Consider the following 23,196-nt stretch of genomic DNA (forward strand, 5'->3'; position numbering starts at 1 on the left):
AAAGAACTAAGTACTGAAATATAACACCTTAATAGGAAATAGCTAGAAAGGGCAACTTCGAAATGCATGTTTTTAAAGACAAAAAATGAAGGAAGAAGCAGGAAACACTCAACAAGATTGAAAGACCATCTTGTGTACCAAAATGAAAGGTTGGTGTAATTAATGGAAAAGCTTTAAAGTGAGTACCAAATATTATATACCATAGTACAGTTTTTCCCGTATAACTGAGGAATTTATGGTGTAATCCTGTTTATGTCTAAGTGAGAGATTGGAATGCTATAATGGGGCTTGTTCCTTGGTAAGTGGCTTAAGAATGCATTCACTATTTGCAACAACCGCTAAAAGAACTCAGTTGAATCACATATCAGGAAATATTTACAGATACTATAAATTCAAGGTATTTAAACACTTCAGTGGAACAGTGTAAATTAAGGTTTCATTGTCAACAATGTAAATTCAGTTTCATAAAAAATAAATGCCTGCAGTTTTGTTAATAGTATTCAAGCATGTTTGTGTGGCAGTGCTTACATAACTCATTTTTTGCTGCTGGGATTTAAGTCCGTATTTCTCATTCTCATTGTTTTATTCATTAATTAAGTCTATCCTCTGAGTTCTTGTAGCAACATCACTCCTTCCTTTGAAGCTATCTTTTCCTACTTCTTGTTTCCAAGGAAGTGACTGATGCCTAGAAACTACAATATGAATTCTTATTACTGGCCTGAAGTCTCATGTTTATTTTGTTGATAAGGATATTTTGATGAGAGGTTCTTAGTGTGGGGCAGCTGAGGAAAGGTTATACAAATAGCCAATTACAAGTACTGCCAACTGATAAGTGGGAGGGGTGGCCACCAGTGCCCCCTCTTCAACAAAAGAACAGGTAACAGCTATAATCTAGAACTAAGGAGAAATTTCCTGACATTTAGAACAATTAATCAGTGGAATAACCTGCCTCCAGAAATTGTGAATGCTCCAACACTGGAAGTTTTTAAGAAGAGACTGGACAGCCATTTGTCTGAAACGGTATAGGGTTTCCTGCCTGAGTAGGGGGTTGGACTAAATAACCTCCAAAATCCCTTCCAACTTCATTATTATTATTATTATTACCTCTAAATTTAACAACAAATCACTTGGGAACATTTTAAATATTAAGATTACAAAAAAGCTGGTACAAAGTAAAGAATTATGAATGAACTGAACATAAATTTCAATAGATCTATTTTTATTTATAAATTGGACCTTTTTCTGATTTTAAAAACTTAGCTTATTTTCAATTTTAAAGTGGAAAAATATTGGACATTGGTAGCAAGCCAGTGATGTTTTCTGGTTTACAGAGATGATCATGCTTTCTTACAGAATGTCTCAAAAATCAGTCCAGATACATCAATAATTGTAGGGTCTTGTTCTAAAGATGTGTATAAAAATGTATGATAATTTGGTCTGTCAAACATGCCAAAATAATACAGTTTTAGGTTTAGCACCACTTTCCATCAACAGAAACTTTCTTGTCAACAAAAAAGTAGTAGGAACAAAATCTGGATCAAAAACTTATTCTTTTGTTGAGCTTTCCCAAACTAAGACTACACTTTGGACTTATGTAATAGTACCCCAAAAAGGTTCTTGGAACTGATTACTTGATTCCCAAGTAATTGATCAGTCTTTAAATTGAGGGTCTCTTTTCTCTTTTCTTTAAGTTCTTTGGTTTTTTTCTGGCTATAATTGTATGTTAAAGCATTTTTTAAAGTAGATGGCAACAAAAAGATTAGAAAATTAATGCATTTCAAATATTAACAAGAGTCCCTGATTACCGTATATGCCGGCGTACAAGGCGATCCGGCGTATAAGACAACCCCCGTCTTTATCGCCGGGCTGCATTCCTAGAACGTCGTCTTATACGCCGGAAACTACCAGTATTTCTGGCATATAAGACGACTCGGCGTATAAGATGACCCCCGTCTTTGGCGCCGATTTCAGCGCTCGCGGAAATCACCTTATACGCCGGCATTTACAGTATTTCTTCAAAAATTCTTTTTTTCTTCCCTAATGCTCTAATGTTTTAAGAATCTAGTGCTACATAGATCCTTATCACACATTTTTGGACTGAATCCATTAGACTGTAGTATTAGATAAACATTTGGGGAACTCCCTCTAACAAAGCAGATCTAAGAACAGTTCTTTTCTAGCACTGAATAGAAATAACTTCTTTATCACAGCAATTCTTTCTCTCCAACTTTTCCCCAAGTGACCAAAGGAATCCTCAGAATACTGATGACACCTCACTCTATGGCAAATAACCTTATGTAGATGTTCAATAAGAGAGAGCACCAATAGGTGCCAGGATAGGATCCTTCCTCCTTAATCATCACCAACTGGAATCAACCCCAGAAAAAAGAAGTGAACCAGCACAACAACATGCTACTCCAGCCCTAATCCTCTTGAGTTGATCCAGAAGGATACCGGGTTTGATGAACTGAAAGTTGTCGAGGGGTGAAGTAGGTAAGTATGGATGAATGCACTACCACCATTTTGCCCATACCAGATATCACACAAAAGTGTGACTTCTATTCCATACCCAATTCTGAAACCTAACTGAAAAGGATCCAGATAATCTGCTTCATCAGGGTCTTCTGAAATTGCTGCATAACCACCTTCTCAATGCCTTCCCAAAAAGAGGTGGGATGCTGGGCAAAAACAGCCCAGTATTCAGGGATCTAGTGATGGCTTCTTGAGGAAGATTTGAACCAAGGCCTCCTTAAGAAATAAAGGAACAACTCCCCTACTCAAAGAATTCATCACTTCTAGGACCCAGTCCTATGACACTACGTGGGCCACTATCACAAGTCAAGAGGGACATGGATCTAAGGAGCTTATGACTCAGCTCACAGTCCTAAAGATCCTGGCCACTTCTCCAGGTTCAACAGGTTCAAACCATTCCCATATAACTGAAGGAGACTCCCTTTAAGTCTAAGAGCCATGGTGGCGCAGTGGTTAGGAAGCAGTTTTGCAGGCTAACTCATTGCTCACCACCAGCAGTTTGATCCTGACTGGCTCAAGGTTGACTCAGCCTTCCATCCTTCCGAGGTTGGTAAAATGAGGACCCAGATTGTTGGAGGCAATATGCTAACTCTAAATTAAAGAGGGCTGTAAAGCACTATGAAGTAATATATAGGTCTAAGTGCTATTGCCATTGCTGTTGCTCTACGAACCTGCAACAAGGTAAGCATCCAATTGCAAGCGAAATCTGAGCCATCTTGAACAAATTCCTCTATAGGGTCCTGCAAAAGTTTCGTGAGCCCCTAACCCAAGATGGCTCATATCACCTTAAAAAAAGTTGTGGGGTGCCAATCTGAAGATGCAAAAAGGATGAATAAATATTGCCCCAAGGTAGGCCATAATAGCATCTCTAACCCGTGTTCAGCCATGTTTAGCTGAGTTCGTCCTTTGTGAGCATCCTAGATGTCTCTTCTCCTGTCACAGGGATAAGATGCACAGGAACGACCCAATCCAAAGCTTCAGCTGCCTTTTTGTTCCAAGCAACATCAAGGCTTTGCAAGACCATGCAGCAGACCAGCAGGAACAGCACCCAGCTCTCTGGAAGAACATATTAACTGTTGTTTTTGCTAATTTATCAATTGCATAGGAGAAAGTAAATTATCTGTGTACCAAATCATGCATCTCTGGTCAGCGTCAGACACTCAATCAGAAGCAAAAAGTACTGTTCAAAGAGGGAAATGCATAGGTCCAGAATATTTCTGCAGTTCAAGACTTTAAACTATAAAAATTATTTTAAGTTAGATGATATAAAGAGAAACTAATAGCAGTTTGGAAAATAAAGCAAATAACACCAGCCTGACTCTATAATATCTGAATTCTGATCAAGCATAAAGACTCTTCCTACAGATGCTAGAGAGTATAGAAATGTTTCGTAAAAATTGTTGTAGAACCCTCTTTCCAAGTAGATTCAATCATGCTGGTAATTTAGGAAAAGATAACTTAAGACCCCCCAAAAAGTCCAAATATAATTAGCTTATCTGAAATCTTATTGGGGAGCAAAGGTATATTAAATATTTTGTGATTAAAAGCATCATTAAAGTTCAGCAACCAGTCTGGTCCTGAATGGGGGAAAAAAACCTAATTAATGTTTGATAACACTCAGAAATAAAGCTAATAAACTCCAAGAAGCTACAAATATGCCCTAGTAAAGTCTTGAGTTCCCAGCTCACCAAGACCCTCTTCGCAGGCATACACTCTTTCTCTTTCCAAATAAATCTTGCATTAAAAAAAGAAATCCTTGTGTTCAGGCAATTATCTGGGTCAAACTGTACATTAAAAGTTAGCACTGGAAGGTCTAAAACACTTTATTTTGGGTCACCATCTTTTTGCTGACTATTATATGGGAAACCTGAATTTAATGTCTGCATCAGTGCTACCAAATGTCATCAGCTCCATTTTTATTTCTCCTAATTAGTCGATGTTTCTTAAATACCCCTATGCAACAGAACATGGATGAAAACAGAAGGACCATGCATGGATTGTTTCAGCAGCTGGTATTATGGATACAAGTTAAAAATTGCATTTCATGTGCACCTCCACATTTTCCTTTAAAGGGTCAACAATAGCATAATGCAAATGGTGGAAAGTGTCTTGCCCCAAGCCATTTTACTTAAAATGTTCAATTTCAGCTTAAATATTTATGCATTTAAAATAGTACAAGATGGGAATCTCCCTGAATATATGTTGCATAGTATGGAATTTGTAGTTGGAGATATGGGGGGGGGTGGCACAAACCACTGTCAAGATTTCAGCAGGGTGGAGATGAACCATGGAAAAAGAAGGGAAGATGTATTTATGGGTTTGAAAACATTGTAATATGAGAACGTGTAAACTCTTTGAACTACAGTATTTCCTTTTACATGTATTAATGCAGACGCTTACAATGTGCAAATTTGTGACATTGTGTGGGAAGCTTGTTCGATTGCATGTTCTCCTAGATAGGTGCCAGAAGAAAAAGTTGTTGTCATGGTAATTGTTTCTTTTGCTGAATATTACATAAATGAAAAAGCAAGACTCGTTATATTAAAATAATATTATGCCAACCTGATTCAATTGAAATTGGTCAGGACACCAAGGCCAAAGTCCTGTTCCTGTCACTCACTGGACTTTTGAGCAGCTGGAACTTCAAGCGTTGGTCTTTCTCCTTTCTTTTTGCCATTATCACTGCCAGCAGCCCATTGGTTAATTTGACCAGCAATCTAGACAGACCAGATCATTGAATTCTCACTGCTTATGGCAATGCCAAAACAATGATCTGGAAGAATTAAAAGCCTCCTGGCTTCTTCCTTCTACCCAAGGCCCCTGCTCTAAGCTTCCTGCCTTTCCTCTTCATTCAATCAACACTGCTTGAGGAACATCCCTAGAAGAGTGATTGCTTCTTTATTGCTTTCATGCAATTGTGGGTAGCAAAACACTGGTTACTGCTTTTCCAAAAAGAAAAAAAATGGCTTTGAGGGAGAGGTCTGGGAAGACTTAAAGAGGCAGGATGCTTAACCCTTTCCCCAAAAACCTTTTCTCTAGTCTACCTCATCCCCCAAGGATCTCTCTAGGGAAGAGATAGGCAATGATGGCCCCTTTATGACTGAATTTATGAGCTGGTCATGCTGGCTCTGGAATTCTGGGAGTTGAAGTCAATAGGTTGTAAAGTGAGCATAGCTGCCTACCTCTGTTCTACAGTTCCAAACTTACTCTTGACCTGCTATTCCTGTTTCTGGCAGATGTGCTGGATTATAGTACCCACACTCCTTATGTATTTAATATGTTGGCAAAGAATTGTAGTCGAAGATACTTAAAAAGTATGTGTGCCTATTTGCCCTAGCATTTCTAACTCCAGTGGAGGGGGGGGGAACTGTAGATAAGAACCATTTGGGAAATGTAGAAGGAAGCAAGAAAAGTAGTAAGTTGCCCATTCCATATTTTTTAGCACTTAGATTTTTCTTCTGTAAAAATGTTTAAGGATGCCAACACTTCTGATCTGTTATTCACATATAAGTCCCTTAGGATCTCTGAATAAACCATGCACGTAACTGCTGCACTGAAAGGAGAAATATTTAATTTAGTCATAAACAAATTCCAACCCACTGTTGCTAATGAACCAAGTCACAATTAGTTGTCGATAATAACAAAAACAACATCTAGGTGGATGGTAAGCCCTGAAGCCAGACATAATGGTCCCATTCGGTACTGCATATCCTTTAAAGCCCAATTAAGGTTTTGAAGTTTTGGAGAGTCAGGCTATGCTACATGAAAACTATTTTAGGGTGTTTTACAGACTTGTCTCAAAATGGCAATTTTCAACACGTTTCTAAGCGAGCTTTTGACTACATCATCCTATTAAGCAGGGGGTCTCCTCCTCCTCCCCTTCCTTCCCCCCCTCCTCCTAGGCTGCAACCCATCATCCTTTTCTGCCAGTCACTGCTATGAAACCTGGAAGAGTGAGTGTTGTGACACGGAGAGCCATATAAATCACTTAAAATAAAATAATGCAAAAAAGTTAATCCCACACTGTATAGCTCTTTTCTGAGTGATAACCTCTTTCAGATGAATTGTTTCCTGGACCTTGCAGCCTCTGTCTTCTTCCTGTGTTTAAGAGTCTGATGGTCTGCAATAAGGCTGAAAACAACAAGTATTGGCAAGTATTTGAAGTGCACTGGTGTGGATTACTGACATTTTTTGAAAACCTTAACAAAATATATACTGTGAAACCTCTCTTGAAGTCATTATTGTTCTTGATAATGTTCAAAGCTGTAATTGTGTGGATATTGCATAAATACTACAGACTAAGCAAAGCGACAAAACTATTTTCCTTCCTCAATGATGTTGACACTATTCCTGCAACTTTCCGGAACAGCAGCATTGGTAATGTAAATGAACCAACAGGTGTTTAACATTTGCGCTATGCTCTGACCAAATCAAGACAGACAACACATTTGTGTGTTTGTTCAGTGATGTCCAGATGGCTGTCAAATTCAATTTGAACTCAGTGGGTGCTGTTTCTGAATAAACATCCTGACATTCACACATACATGTGGAAACATCGTGGTGACTCCTGAGGGAAATGCACCTCCTCGGGCATCTTGTTTGAAACCAAAGACACATTTGCTCTTCATAATGAGAATGCAAAATTTTTACTTTTTTTTTTCCTACCAAGATGCAAACAGTCCAAATGAAAAATTTGCATTTGGTCATCACAGACTTATATAGAGCAACCCAAACCGAAGACAGAATCTTAGATAGATCCTTGCTAAAGTTCAATCAAGGCAACCAAAGGGAGGGGGAGAAAACAGTAAAAATAGAAAAATGGGATCTTCAATCCTTATGCACATCATGTTTCAATAATTGTGGAGGATCAGTCTGCTAATTGTCACTAAGGAGGGCCACCCTACTACCAATCCAGAATCCCATTTAGCAAGGCTAATGGAGAGAACTGCAGTAGACTAGATGAGCACCAGCTATTACTACAGCATAAAAAGTGATGCAAGGTGCATCTGTGGGTCTGTTTATTGGGTGTTCATGCTTCGTAGTCTTTGCAAGACTGCCTGTCACAAATATTTTATTTATATATCATATTTAGAAACCACCCAGCTCCCTCATAGAGCAACTCTGGGTGGTGTACAAATAAACATAAAAACAAAAGCCATATATAAATAATCACATTAAAAAACAGTTAAAAATAAGAATAAAATAATTCAAATTTCAAAGGTGTGGAAGGGGCTTCAGGATGCTAACCAGCCCCACAACGGCACGCTCTTCTGTGGGCCCTAGCAAGTCAGCAGAGCCAAGTCTTCAAGCATCTACGAAAGGCCAGGAGAGTGAGGGCCCGCCTCACCTTGTGATGGTGGGAGGGTAGAGGATATATAGGAACACCAGACTAAATTGTGGATTAAACTATTTTTTTTCTGTGTCACAGCTTAAATATTCTCTTGTCAGAACAATATGAACAATTTAAAAGCTCAGCAATGTAGCCATGGAAACAAGCACAAAGTCAGTGGTGGTGGGGAGGACTTGCAAGTGGCTGAGGCCAACAGCTGAATCATAAAAGGATAACTAAGAAACCTGTTACATTGTGAGGGAAGCTAAAAGAAATCTGTCCAGTTTCAGGTCTGTGGAAAGAAAACACCCATTGCTGGTTATCTTCAGTGATGTCAAGGAGGCGGAGAAGAACGAAGATAATGCTCAAGGGATTCTAGATGGCCAGAAATAATGGAGAAGATGCTCTGCAAATCATTACACCATATGATATGTGTTGCAATTATTAATTACTTTTTTTTTCAAATAGACTGTTTTATTATCTTCCCTGGGAAAATAACAGCTTTCAGGAACTCTTTAGACCTTACTCCCATCTGCTGAATGAATGCTATTCATTTCAAAACCGGAAGACAATTTTATGAGATGTTAGTTCCACAATATATGGTTTGGCACAAGAAATGTATTATCCATGCACATAATAATGGAATTAACAGAACATCAAGAATCTGGCTTAAATGGAGACAAATAACATCACCTTGGAAATTCTAAAGTTGAGATGATCAACCTGAAATTTTCTATTTGGCACTACAGAGGATAGAACTGGCTCAATTACTGAGCTCTCCACAAGACCTGGCTGAGCTCCATTTGACTCAAGATTTTCAGGCAGATGAAGAACTAATAGCCATTTTCATCTTGTCTGAGTTGCCATGGAAATGTTCCAGCCCTTCAGAAGGTTACTGTAAGTCAGATGTTTCAAAGTCTTTTTTTTTTTTCCAAAAATATTTGTGGCTGGAAAGTGAGCTCTTTTTTTTTTTTCAAGAATTAATACAAACCTTTCAGGAGTATAGGAGTATCCCTTCCTTGCCTATCCATTGGCATTCTGATCTTCTCATGGAATCTTGGAACAATGAAGAATCATTCTTAATACTATCTGTTCTTGAATATCTTTTTTAAGGACTCCATATCTTTTTTTTAGGACTTTCCACAATTCAAGGCAGCATTTTAAGACGATACTAGTTGTGCAGGCAAGCTGTGTACAGAAAGGAAATTATGGAAGTGTGTCTATGTAACTGAAATTCATTGCCTGCAATTATCCCCAATAAGTGTACTTGTTTGCTACTTTTGAGGTCAGTTCCCTAATGACAAAGCAACATATGTAAATAACCATTGCAATATCTTATATGCTCTGAATTAATACTCAGAAACATCCTTCCTTAATCTAATGCTCTCCAAATTCATTGGACTACAACTCTCTAGTTACAAAATTTCTGCCAAGGAGTTCTATCTAGGCACATCAGTTTAAGTTTCTACACTGCTGCACCTATTTTGACATGGTCTGATGTATATGTTCTGTTTATATGGATGCATCTAGACTTCATGATAACACTTATGAACCTTAGGGCTAGAGTACTGCAGAAAACAAACAGCACCCAAACATGATGTTCTAGATTTTTTTTGCAGTATTACAATTTCTAGATTTTTTTTTTTTTTTTGCAGTTAGTTCGAAGTTACAGTGGCACAGAAAAAAATGAGTCCTTGCAGTTATAAGTGTCAGAGCATCCATATGGTCATTTGATCAAAATTTGGGTGCTTAACAATTGGAAATTCTAATCCCAATTGTGGTTGTAAATTGAACACTACTTATACTGAATATATCCTTGAGGACTATCTGATTAATCCTCAAAGAACCCACCATTCCCTAGAACAGAATTTGTAAGCCACTAGAAAAATATACATGAAATGCAAACAGATGATATAAATTAAAACAATATAACAGGAGTAAGCAAAATTGTCTTTAAATGGAGCTCAGCTCCTGATGACTTACATGAATAAATCCATGCATTTATATTTTCAGTTGTTTTCCAGGATAATGCTGTTTGTTGCAAAAAGCCTATATTAAAATATGGATATTGAACTTTTGGTCAATTTCCAATATAATATGACAGAGAGTGTTCTACGAAGATCAAGATTAAACATTACTGACATCCTATTGGGTATCAGCATTTTGCATCAGTGAGCAAATCTGCCAAGAACGTCTAAAATCAAATATTCCACTCTTCCGCCTCAATAGGTGATCAGCACTGGCAAGAGCTGATCAATTATCTATTTATCTCCTTTTTTCAGATAAGTCCTATGTAAATATATTTCAGATGTTGTCCATTACACTGTACAAATTGTTTTTAGAAGGCTACCATAAAGTCACAAATCAGCTGAACATCGGAGGATTCAGGAGAAGAAATATGCGAGATGCATTTTACTGTTCCTCTTTTCCCAAATTAACAACTCACAAGTTATGTTCTCTAGGGTTACCAGATCTCACTTGACCACTAGAGGGAAACAAAAAATTAGGGTTTTCCGTATCTCTGCTTCTGTCACGAAATTCCTTGGCTTTTTCCAGCATAGTTCTGCTAGATCTATCATCCTGCTACTTTATGCCTCAGTGTTTGCATGAATATTGAATTGTCTATTAATTGTTATGTAATTGCATTATGGAAGCACAGTGATATAAAAAGAGGGTGGGTGTAGATGGAGTAGGGGTTTCTATTAATATTAAAAATAGGTGTACAATGTTAGCTGCTACTACTGAAAGTAAAGGTTCCTTGAGCCAAGCTTATATCCTGGTAAAGGATTACAAGACATTTTCTTGACAACAGTATGGAAATTATTGCCACTATCACTCTGTGGGTTTTTTCTTTCTTTCTTTCTTTTTTTGAAGGGGAGGGGGGAAAGAGACTTCAAAATCTAGCCAAAATTTCCAGGTGATGTCCCACCCAGGTCTGATCCTGATCAGTCCCCAAAATCAGTCAATGTCCTCCCACAGATCGGTTGGAATCCCTTTGTTCTGTAGAGATTATCTCCACTAGAAGCTACCACTGCTGAGTTAAGCCATTATGAGGTCTCAGCTGAGGAACTCTTGTGAATACTCTTCAGCTGTCCTCCCTGAGGAGAGAAAATAAAACTGTTATTAGGTTTCAGCTCTCTGCAGGACAAAACCATCTCAGCCACCTGGGAGATGCTTTCTCTCTCCCACTCCTATGCATAATTTTCCCCAAGGTCAGTAATGAAGATAATGTGCCATTATATGCTTTCCCTTGCTTTCAGCTGCTGTACTTGGATTGATAAATATACCGTGACATATCTATGTTATTGTATAAGGCAAGTATAACTTCTTCAGCATATGAAAATTAAAATTGGATGTTAGAAGCATCCATCTAGCTATGAGGAAGAATTGTGTTAAATAAAATTAGGACAATGGAAGCATATTTGGAAGGTGTGAACAAAAGTTTGAGAGTTATTGCTAAAACCTTTTACCCCAAAATACACTTTCTGGTATTTGAAGCCACAGTTGGACTCTCCAACCCAAGATACAAACCTCTCTTAGAAAATGAGAAATCTCACTAGTGGTTTACTTTGTTATGGTTCTCAGACCTGAGCTGCAAAAATCTGGACACCATATTAGCTGGCCACAAAAAAGAGATTCTAACAATTCTAACTCTGCTGCCATTTTATATTTTTGCAGGGATTTTTTGCAGCCCTGCTCTAAACCCACCCCCCTCATTAGCAAGAGAGGGGAATGGGAAAAGGAGCCATCTGGATGATGTTTCTAACGAAAGGCAAACACAAAAGCAGAACAGAGACACGGGAGCAGCTGTATGAGTTGTGTCGTCTTTGAGAGTGGGAAGGAGAAATTGGTCCAAATGCAGCCCACAGGACTCTCAAAAGACGATGTTTTCAATTTCCTTTCAATGCAAGCTAGTTAAGACACAACCAAAGGCAGAATTAGCAGGAGGAGATCTTGGCAACAGTTTCCGGATAAGACTTTCTGCCTTCCATATTTGCAGGGGGGGGGTCAAGTGAGGATGTGAGTTTTGTCCTTAAAAAAAAAAAAAAACATGTCTGTATCTCCATAGTTCAGCTGTGTTTTGCTTCCCCAGCAAGGCACATGGCACAATGAATTCAACTGCAGTTCTGTTATTTTACCTTGACCCAGAGAGCTCTGATGATTAAACAGTCATATGGGTTGTTTTGTTTTTGTAGTTTTGACTTGCTTTATTACCTAGAACAGAACACAACAATCCACATCAGTCTTGGTCTTTTCTTAGAACAGAAAAGAAGATGCAAGCCTTCAAGCTCGCCATTTCTCTTTATCCAGCTGGGCTGCCAGCAAAAACAAACTGGAAAGAAAAGAGGGGGAACAGCCGGCTGATGTAGAAGCAGCATTTCAAACCAGCTTCTGACTGAAATGTGGGAGGTTGCAGGCATTTCAGTTCAGCTCCAGTTATTGAGTATAGGGGTGGTTTCTGGATGTCCTTTGGACTCTCCCCTACACAGAGAGCAAAAAAAAAAGAAACCCCACCTTATTTGATTAGATTTTATTTACATTTATATGTGATTAAATTAAACCTAGCTAATATGATACTACCAGTCACATATTTAATAATATTTATCTTTTGTTTAAAATTTCCATCTGATAACTCTTTGAGGCTTCGAGCCACACCCTCCAAGGTTTTTGGGGTTAGGGATGTTCTTGAACCAGAGTTCCAGCATTTCACTGCTACTCTTTAGACAAAAAGAGTACTCTAAGACTGGTTCCAAGGATGCTTAAAAATCAGTAAAAAAATAAAATGATTCTCTTATTCAGAAATTTTAAAGGAAAAAAGGAAGAGGAGGGATAAGGAAAACAGGCACCCATTTTGAGATAAAATGTTTCTATCAAGAGTAGTTGCTCATAGCTCCAGAGAAGGCATCAGTGGGTATTCCAGCATAGTGATAAACTGGATGCAATATTAATCACTGCAATCCCTCCATCTATTACTGCACTATAAATACACATTGTGGTTAGATCATACATTAAGCTAAACCATAATGCAACTCTGGCCTCTTAGCAAAAGGAGATCACCCAGGCAGTATGATAAATATTTGTTGATGTTGAAGAATGTGGTTCCTCATCTCCAAGTGAGGGTAAAGAGATCTAGCTTTTATACTAGGGATTGCTTGTGGTCTAAGAGATTTGATCATGGAATGAACTTATTTCCCCCTACAATTTCCACCACTTCCAGTCTGCACAAAACACATTGTCCAATTTGTTTGGATTCAAAAACTGAGACTGAGGCAATTTTTTGTGAATTAGGCAACTAAGGTTTGGCTCTGTTTTGTTGTTGTCTGGCTTTATCATGTTCTTCAGCCTAATTGTTTCTGTCAGCCACATGACAAGTTGGGTACGACATCAGTCTGACATTGTTCCTTTCCCCCTCCCCAAAACAGAATGTTCCCTCAGCTGTCCTAGCCAAGCGGGACTCTTCCACAGTACCAGCAGGCCCTCTCCCAAAGGCTGTACATCTTTATTTGCTTGGTTTGAATGATGCCTTGTTTTTCTCCTCAAAAGAGCACTTGGAGAAGCTAACAGAATTCAAAAAGACAGTACAAATGATTAAGGACATGGCAGGAATACTAACACCAGCCCTTGGGAAATGGTCTTCCCTTGCATTGCTCCCCAGCTAAAGGGTGTCCTTAGCCTTTGTGTTCTGAGAATGCTCAGCGACCTGCAGGCCAGTGGTTGAACTTATGACAGCAGAGGCATCTTCAAAAAGGGTCAGCCAAAGAGCTGGACAGGTTCATAGTGGGAAAGGTAATCCTTGTCACAGGCAGGCCCTAAGGGTCAACACATTCAATACCTTAACATCTGTGGCCTACTAATTGACCGCCAGTATACAGCATTCCAGGCAGGCCTCATGTGACCTCTGGCCCTTGGACCAATTAGCAGCCAAACAGCTAATTTCTCCCTTTACAAAAGTAACTCCATATCGAATGAGCTGCTTTGAAAGGAAGCCAGCTAGTGGAATCCTCTCTCTCCAGCCACATATGCCAGTGGGTGAATAGAGGTGAGCTTCTGCAAGGAGAAAAGGCTTCAGATGAAGACTTCAGACCTTTTCCTGGATTTCTGTCTACAAGTCTCCAGGAATATTTTTAAGCATAATGCTTAAAAAATGAGCCCACAAAACAGGATTAAAGTTGCTTCCTTTTTTCTATCAGGTAAATTCCTTTGAAATCAAGAGCCAAGAAGAATTCATTTAGATGCTATTTCCCCCCATTTAGATGCTGCTCTTTCCCCAACATAACTTCCCTAACATAACTTTGTGTAAAGTCCAGAAGGGGGTCTCTTCTTTTAAGCTTGTGGGTCCTTTTCCAAGTCAGACTGAATTCACTGAATATTGTTTGCTAGCTAATCTAGTAAACTTCACAAATATATATATTGTGTGTGTGTGTGTGTGTGTGTGTGTGTGTGTGTGTGTGTGTGTGGTCTCAGGAATGAAAGAAGGACAAACACCACTAATACATCATACTAGTCACCTTTCTAATAAAATTGGTGGTCAGACTATTCCAAGGTCCAGCCTAAAAAAGTCCTAAAAAATCCCATAAAACCAGTAAGACCAGAAATCATAAAGACCAACATAAATAAAGTTTTGCAAAATTCCCCCTCCCCTTTTCAGTTTTAAAGTGGAGATAGTTCTTATTTAATCTGTGAAGCCCATGAAAATACAAAGAATGAAGATATTATACAACCCAATGCAATTTAGAAAATTATTTAAAAATCTATTTAATTATTTATCCAGGGAGAAGATTAGAAATTGGAAAGCCTTTCTTGGATACCCCTGAAAATAGTGTGAATAACAGTGTTCCAGAAGGAAGTAAATCTGGAGAGGGTGTGGATAGGAGTGTAAGGCATACATTTTAGACAAGTGATTCTCAACCTGTGGGTCGGGACCCCATTTGGGGTTGAACGACCATTTCACGGGGGTCGCCAAACAACGCAGTCCGCCATTTTTTCCTCCCTTTTCCTTAGCTGTGCTACTCCCCTTTTATTCTCTTGAATAGAGCCTAATTCTATTGGCTTTCAAAAGCCAATAGGAATTGTCCATGCTGTCTCTGCCCTGCTGAACCCGCCAAAAGTCCCATTCTGCAAACGATGCTGCACCAGTTGAGTAGTCCTCGACTTACGACCGGTTGAGTAGTCCTCGACTTATGAACGGTTGGGGGTCGCGGCATTAAAAAGGTTGAGAACCACTGTTTTAGACAGTCTAAGGAGGGATAACTGAGAAATTAATCCCCAAGGATCAGGGAAAGATGCAAGCTGTAAAAGAAAAGAGCTTAGATCCCAGCCAAAACAAAATAATGTTTAATATACATAAATAAGCCACAATTGGCCTGATTCACATATAATGCTAAGATATAAAGTATAATTTCTACAATGGTTACTTTCACATAGGATGGATGGATATATACAGGGCTTTTTTTGTCATAGAATGCCCAGAACAGACTTCCGGCACATTTTTTTGGATGGAACCTTATAGGGTAGGCAAGGCAGGTTGTATGATGTGTGTGAGTTCCGACATTTTTTTTTTTTTAACAAAAAAAGCACTGGATATATAGATAGAAAGACAGACACTGGTAATACTGTGGACCAGCAGGTGCTAAATCATTAGTTAACTTTGGGATCCTGTGATCCTTCAGATCCTCTTGAACAACTCCCAAAAGCTCCAGCCAACGTAGGCAATGATAAAAAAAAAATGGAGGGAAAAGACCTGATCAGCTAATATTTTTATAAAGAGTCAATAATAATTTTGATTGATTGAAAAGCTTACAAAAGCTAGGGTTAAATCTAGCTGCATGAGAATAAGACTATCATGTCTGAGATATTTTCTAAAGTGTAGATCGCATAGGAGGGGTGGGGGAATGAACCAACGCTCTAAAATCATTAAGTTCTAGAAAAAATGACTTTCTGATTGTCTTAGCACTCTCTTCCCTTATAAGATCCCAGAAAGATTACTTTAAATTGATTTGTAAAGTTTATTTATACCATGCTCGTCTGCTTCAAGTGTATCATCAAATAACATTTGCCGTTAGGTTCATTTGTTCTATGTTATCTTCACATAGAAACATGTGGAATCGCTGAAAGTGGAAATGAAAATACTCCAGAAACTTCTCACATTTTGCAGTTCTTGACTTTTATGAGAAAGCGGTTACAGGAAGATTGCACTTAAGACAAAATGCTTCTCTATTTTAAGAATTGATCTAAATTTCGTACCTCTCGGCTTCTAAAAAGGTCTGATCAACACTGTGGTTCTTAGCAAGTTGTTTGTATTACTTTTCATTACTGTCTCCCCTGCTTAATTTATAGACCAGTCCTATGATGTTTGCTGGGGAAACTTCAACCTTGTTACTGTGTTATAGCAAAGACTCAAGAACAAGTTCTGAACAAAGACTTTGCAACCAGACCTGAACATATAATTAATTCAACAATTAATGGCACTATGTATATTGCCCATTTACCTATGTTTTGTCTTTTGAAGTCTTTCAGCCTAATCTGTAGCTTCCCTAGGACTAAGAATCACTAACTATAATTTGACACCAACAACTGGCCATGGATCCAGCTTCTAGGAAGTGCTAATTAGAAAGGACAATTGGAGGACAGGTTTCATCTTAAGAGAAGTTACATTCTTAAAGGGCCTACAGGACAGAAGATAATATGACAGTCCCTGAGGTCCCATCGACACATAAATTTTTAGAGACTACTTTATTGTGGGATAATGTATTTTGGCATCCAAACTATTACCTTCTTCAATTGACAAGAATAAACATACAAGAATGGAGTGAGAGTAGAGCTGTATACCAGAGTCAAATGATCAAAAAACCTCCAGATTATGAAAGCCTAAAACACATGTGAAGTAAACTGACAGGAACACACACTGCAGTTTTTGCACATTGTTATTCATCTCTCCTAGGTGTACAACATGTCCACTACTCCTCTGGTATTCTGCCAATTGAAATTAGCATATCATGCATCTAAGCAATGGACTCTCAGCTACAAAAAAATATGCGGTAATAAATCTGTTGGGTCTTAATGTAACACCTGACTTTTTCTGAACTTAAGAATTCAAGTTCAGCAGGATTTATTCCTAAAATGTGTACATAGGACTGAGACCTCAGCCTTTCCATAATATGAGGGGTTAGCAAAACTAAATAAGAGTCTTGTGATTTTATAGCAGACCTTAAATTTTTGTTATCTCTATACTGCAGCTGGGAGGCATGATTCTGCAAGGGAGGACAGGCAGCTTATTATAATAGTGTATTTTGAACATTCTGGCAAAAGAGGTTGAGAATTCTGCATTTATACTTTTTATAAATAAAACTGTATGAGTTAAAAGTGTATATCTGTTGAAAAACGTAGGCCCAAATAACAGAACGGCTTTGAACAGATTATCTTAATTCAATCAACCTGTTATCTAAAGCAAAACAGCAGACTTCTATGTTTTTAAAAGGAACATGCAATCTCTCTACAGCAGAAAAGTACCTGACTTTCCTTGAAGAGCCTTTGCAAACAGGTAAATAGATCATCCTATTTTTTAAAAAAAAATCAGTTGGATTTGCTGAGTGATTTACATTTTCAGTATTACATGTTCTTAAAATAGCTACTAAAGATTTGTCAATGTGCTGAAAAAAAAAACCCTCATTGTTTAAATACAGCCAGTGTAGTGTATTGTGTAATGATGAAAATGTAAATCACTCAGGAAAGCAGACTGATTTTTTAAAATAGGAAAATAGGATCATCTTTCCATCTACTTACTTACCTGTGTGCTTGTCTATAAAGACTCCTCAAGGAAAGTCACGCAATTTTCTGCTGTAAAGAAATGGAATGTCCCTTCTATAAATATAGAAGTCTGCTGTTATTGCTTTAGATCAGGGTTCTCCAAATTTGGCAACTTTTAAGACTTGTGGACTTCAACCCCCACCATAGCTGGCTGAGGAATTCTGGGAGTTGAAATCCATAAGTTTTAAAGTTGCCAAGTTTGAAAACCTCTATATTAGATGATGTGATGTTGGAATAGGATTGGGAGACCCAGGTCCAAGTCTACGCTTACTATGAAAATTACTAATTGATTTTGGGCCTATCCTCCTTCTTCAGTGCAACTTACTCACGGAGTAGTACTGAAATAATAAAATGGACAATCCATATAAGATTACTGGAACTGGTGAAAAAGCAGGATCTAACTCAAATGAACTATTTTTCTGCATTCGTGTCAGAAGCACCGAGGCATTTCCAGGTTGAAAGGATAAGCCCTGGGGGACGCCCAATAGGAGGGCTTCTTCCATGTTCTTGGCAGCAGCTGGAGCGAAGGCCAGGAGCTCAATCCCACCCCACGGCAGCACTTGAACTTGAACACAGGCTTGCTAACCACCATCCTAGGGTTCTAACCATGAGCACCACCATGCTCCTTACTCAAATGATTGCAATGGAAGAACACAACAACTGCAGTAAAATCCAAAATCCTTTTCCCAACTCATTCTGGGAATATTTCTGGAAAAAGAGCAACAGTCATTTAGGACAATTTGTTTTATTTATTTATTTAAAAAAAATGTATATGGCTGCCCAACTCACAGTAACTCTGGGCAGTTTGCCAAAATAAGCCTGTTATTTTCTTATTACCTTCCTATTTGCAGATGCCAATCATTGTCAGTGCAAAGGTTATCGAATGAAGTGTGGTATAATGCATTGTTCTTATACTGCTTTTTGACTGCTCGGTAACACAAAAACACAAATCCGAAACAGCATGCTATCCTCTGATCACTTATCAAACACTTTAATCTAATCACAGAGCCTCGCTATTTGATCTAGGTAGCTGAGAGCAAGATAGAAAGATGGATATGAATTCATAAAAAGTAATTTGATTAGTAGAACTTAAAGTGCGTTTATTTGGGGTCCTCTTAGTGATTAAAAAATATCTAGATTTAAAATGCATACACTTAAAGCAATGTTGGCTGACAAAATTGGAAATCTGAAACTGGCAAAAATAATCATTGGCTAGCTCCCCCTTTTAAAAATCCAGGACTGACCGTCTTGCCAAAGTAATACTGGAGTATTTTCTGGAACTGGGATCTAAGAGAGTACGGGGTTGATTTATCTGCTGTTGGCTTTCTTTGGCAAATTACTGCTGAGCCAGAAAGTAGTGAAGACAAGCTACATCCTTACAGACTACGATCCTCCCCGGTGCAAGAATATTCGGTTTTAAGAATCCAGTCAAATTTGCAGAGATGCATGTCGGAATGTGCTCTAACGTACATTTAATCACATATTTTAAGGGGGAAGAGCACAGCCCTGAAAAACATCCAGGGTCTCTATGGAAACACAGGAAACATATTTCCTCTCAGATGAGTGTTTAACATCTTCTCAGGTCATATAAAGCCTCTTGAGGCTCTGATAGATGTTTAACAATAAATTCTAGGATGCCAGAGAAAGCCTTTGGCAGTTCTTGCCCCCTTCATGCTTATGCAACCAACCCTAATTTAGCAGAGATGGCCTGATTGCAGACATTTCAGTCAGGCAACTGTAATTTCAGGGCAGGGAATTAGTCTAATGTTCCTCTATCCACTATGTCACGCTGGCTACCAATACCAAACACAGCAGCCAAATGTTTATTTTTGCAGAAGTTTGTTGCTAAGGAAATATTTGGTCTGTAACAGTATCATGATTACAGCTTTGCCCCCTCCTGTTAAAGAGATTTTTTTTCCCCCTTCTCCAGCTTGCACGTTGTATAGTTATTTTCTCCACCACAGCACTCTGCCAAAAACTACGTGCGGAAAGCACATTTTGAATATCAGGTTCAGATGTTTAAGTGGAGGAAACAGGGAGGTAAATTTCATTTTCCTCCTTTTTTCCCTTTCCATCAAAAGTGCTGAGTGGCATTACTGCTGCTTTTCCAACCGAACAGTAGACGTAAAGCTCCAGCAACTACTCAGACTTATGGAATGATGTGCCTCTTCTTCCAGAAATATGAACACATAAAGCCCCCTTGGGAACCATTTAGGCATCTTCTTAGGATTATAGGTTCCAGCGAAATTATTTGTTTTCTGACTCATGATAATCAATACATCATTTATAAGACAGCTTTGAACAAGGCAGCAGCTGAGACTGATTTCTTTATCTGTAAAAATATTTATAGTAGGCTCAATATTGGAGCAAATTATAATCCATGAAATAATATGATAAAATGAGGGGGGGAAAGACGTGATTACAAACGAAATGAGTTTAAACTCCCAGATCCTGGGGAAAAGAGAAATGTTTTGATCTGGCATCTAAGAGACACCACCAGGGCATATAGGGAAGGTCTGCTCGAGTTAGGAATAGTTGCTTGATTCTCTCCCCCTGGACCCACTCAATTTCACTGAAGGAAGGGAGAGGATAACATATCCAGAAAAGATCCTGGAAGGTTTAGGCAAGTATGCACAGAAGGAGCTACTCTGATCGCAAGCTAGTCCAAGTTTGCACCATATAACTTTATCACTCAATCCTAGCTCTGCTTTAAAAAAAAAAAAAGTTGATTCCATAACCCTGCTTACTTTATGATCAATTGTATTTGTAAAACAGTAGTACAGCCATTCCCAGATATAGCTATGTAGAAGGAGGGATTACTTTTCCACAAATGTGGTTTAAAATCCATTTCATTAAATTTATACCTACTACTACAATGATGTAGATCAGGGGTGTCCATAAAATTTATACTATGGCTGTAATCATATATATTAGGGATGTCCAGCCTTGGCAACTTTAAGACTTGTAGACTTCAACTCTCCAAATTCCCTAATCTTCCTGGCTAGCTGGGGAATTTTGGGCATTGAAATCCACAGGTCTTAAAGTTACTAAGATTGGACACCCCTGATATACATGCTTCTCAGGGGACAAGTTGAACATAACGGCACCTAATTCTGTGCCCACATTCATTTATGCACAGTTGCAGCATATATTTCTATCCACATGAGGAAGAAATCATTACCCAAAAAAACTCAGGACTATTCTAAATGTTTTTTTTTTAAAAATAATTCTTATGAGTAAGAATAATGTCCCAGACCTACTATGCAAAGGCTTGTGACCTAGTCTGTCCAATAGTAAATATGGGGATCATGTTGTGACTCAAAACAATTTAAAAATAATCTCTGTAACCCTGAATAGTTTGCAAATCTATAATATATATGCGCTAATCTGAGAATAAATTCTATTTAAGCAAAAGGAGTTTGCTTTTGAGTAGATCTAAAGAGGATTATGCTACAGGAGCAATAGAAATGCCATCCTGTTACTGTCAATTGTATTAATCACACAAAGGGATATCAGATCCTACACAGGTAGTCCTTGACACACAGTAACAATTGACCCCCAAATTTCTGTTGCTAAGTGAGTCAGTTATTAAGTGAATTTTGCCCCATTTTATATTTCTTGTCACAGATAAGTGAACCACTGCAGTTGATAAAATAGTAACAAGGTCTGACTTTGCTTGTCAGAAGGGACAAAAGATGATCAAATGACACTGAGACACTGCAAATGTCACAAATATGAACCAGTTGCCAAGCATCTGAATTTTGATCATTTGGCCATGGGGATGCTGCAATGGTTATAAGTGTGAAAAATGCAGTTTTAACTTCAAACTGTCACTAAACTTGTGGTTGTAAAAGTCAAGGACTATCTCTATACTCCATAATGAAATAAGCTCTAGTGAGAAACCGTACAGCCTATGATTAAATAAATATGCTTGTTAACAATGTTTACCTTAGTGTGGTAAGCCTATCTTTCTGGAATCACGCATGGTGAGTACAGTTTTAAAAACCATTATAAGCCATCATTTCCAGCTTCTGCAAAGATGCTCTATTCCCACTTCACAAAAATGGAGTCCGAGGCAAGAATGCAGCTATCAGATCTGGCGACTCCTATCACCTACTTCAGTCCTCCTACTGGTGCCTTTGAAGTCAATGAGAGATAATTTTAAGCTTAACTGTTGAAAACCAAAGTGCTAAGAGCACCTGCTTCAGAGCTACCAATTTGTATTCCTTCTTTCCACATGCAGTGTGAAATTACTACAACGAGAAAGCCAGACTGGGAAAAGGATGACGGGTATTAGAAATACAGATCTCGATCCCTTGAAATTACTACAACAACAAATTACTGGGGAGAGAGGGGGAAAGCTGGTTCAATAAAACCCATAACATTGAAATCCAGGAGGCACAGGCAAGTACTTGATTATTGCCCAAATTATTTATCTGCTCAGCAATCACGTTTCAGGAAAGCAAGACTTCCCTTCCAATCTTCCTGAACTATTCATTGCTGGAACACTGAGGTCCTCTTCTGGATGTGCCTTACAATGCATCTAAAAATAATCCAATAAAGTTTTCAAGTGTGCATTCTGAAACTTTGGCTTTGCATTTCCTTGTTGCCTGTCAATCCTTTGATACAGGCCAGGTCAGGAAACAGACACTGCAAGGACTGTTGGAACTCTATTGTTGTAGAGTATAACCAAGTCTTGAAAGCTCTCAAAGTTACCCTCTGCTCCCTCTAATACAGTGTTTCTCAACCTTGACAATTTTAAGGCATGTGGACTTCAACTCCCAGAATTCCCATGCTGGCTGTGGAATTCTGGGAGTTGAAGTCCACATGCCTTAAAATTGTCAAGGTTGAGAAACACTGCTCTAATATCACCCAGAATCAAGGTGGGATTGAGACTACACTCCCCCCTTTCCCAGAGCTGTCATTTATTGTCTTTTTTAAAAATCACTTGACAGTTCTGGCATGCCTTCACCATATTATCTCTATATTCTTCTACTCCATCTCCACGGTCTGCCTTTTACAAGCAAGGATGTCCCAGGCGTGTCATCATGTGAAATGACTACAGACTCATTACCCCCACCCAAGCTTAGCGGTTCCCCAAGGTCAACAGACAAATCTTACTGCACAGTTAGATGGAAAAACATCACGGTATTTTCCTCTTGTTGCACAGCAACCAATCCTGAAGAGTATAATGTGGCAGAAAGCAGGAAACTCCCTTCATCCTGGAATTTATTGTTTACTGGACCACCAATGACCCTCTGGGTCATCCTTTTAGAAAAAGATAGTGCAGCGTGATGGAAGGATAATTGTCGTGGCAAATGAACTTTAATAGCACTTACCTAAAGAGATAAGCACAATGACCACAGGTGGCCAAAAAAAGCAGTGAGAGTAGGAGTGATGTCTAATTTCCTGCTGGCTTTCCCATTGACTTTGCTTGTAGGAAGCTGGCAGGACGTGTCATAACATGACCAGGCTGACGGCAGAAGTACTAGAAGGCTGCCGTGGCAGTACACCTGGTCTGAAGGCCA

The 23,196-nt window shown here is 38.6% G+C and overlaps 1 protein-coding gene and 1 long non-coding RNA gene across 2 annotated transcripts in view; one reads left to right on the forward strand and one right to left on the reverse strand.

Annotated features, from left to right (window-relative positions):
• Positions 1–1,919: 1,919 nt before the first annotated feature.
• LOC120309519 lies at positions 1,920–8,835 on the forward strand. The gene is made up of 2 exons (XR_005557107.1): positions 1,920–2,493; positions 3,475–8,835. It is a non-coding gene; the product is annotated as an uncharacterized LOC120309519 (long non-coding RNA).
• Positions 8,314–23,196, reverse strand: part of ADAT2 (adenosine deaminase tRNA specific 2) — a 35,437-nt gene continuing 20,554 nt past the window's right edge. The window contains exons 5-6 of the mRNA XM_039346827.1: positions 12,001–12,076; positions 8,314–10,959 (exon numbers count right to left, since the gene is read on the reverse strand). Coding sequence (XP_039202761.1) covers positions 12,032–12,076 — 45 coding nt within the window. The 3' untranslated portion in view covers positions 8,314–10,959; positions 12,001–12,031. The remainder of the gene's footprint in view (positions 10,960–12,000; positions 12,077–23,196) is intronic.

This window comes from Crotalus tigris, unplaced genomic scaffold (assembly GCF_016545835.1).
Source record: "Crotalus tigris isolate CLP2741 ecotype Arizona unplaced genomic scaffold, ASM1654583v1 scf7180000018030.5226217, whole genome shotgun sequence".
Taxonomy (NCBI): domain Eukaryota; kingdom Metazoa; phylum Chordata; class Lepidosauria; order Squamata; family Viperidae; genus Crotalus; species Crotalus tigris.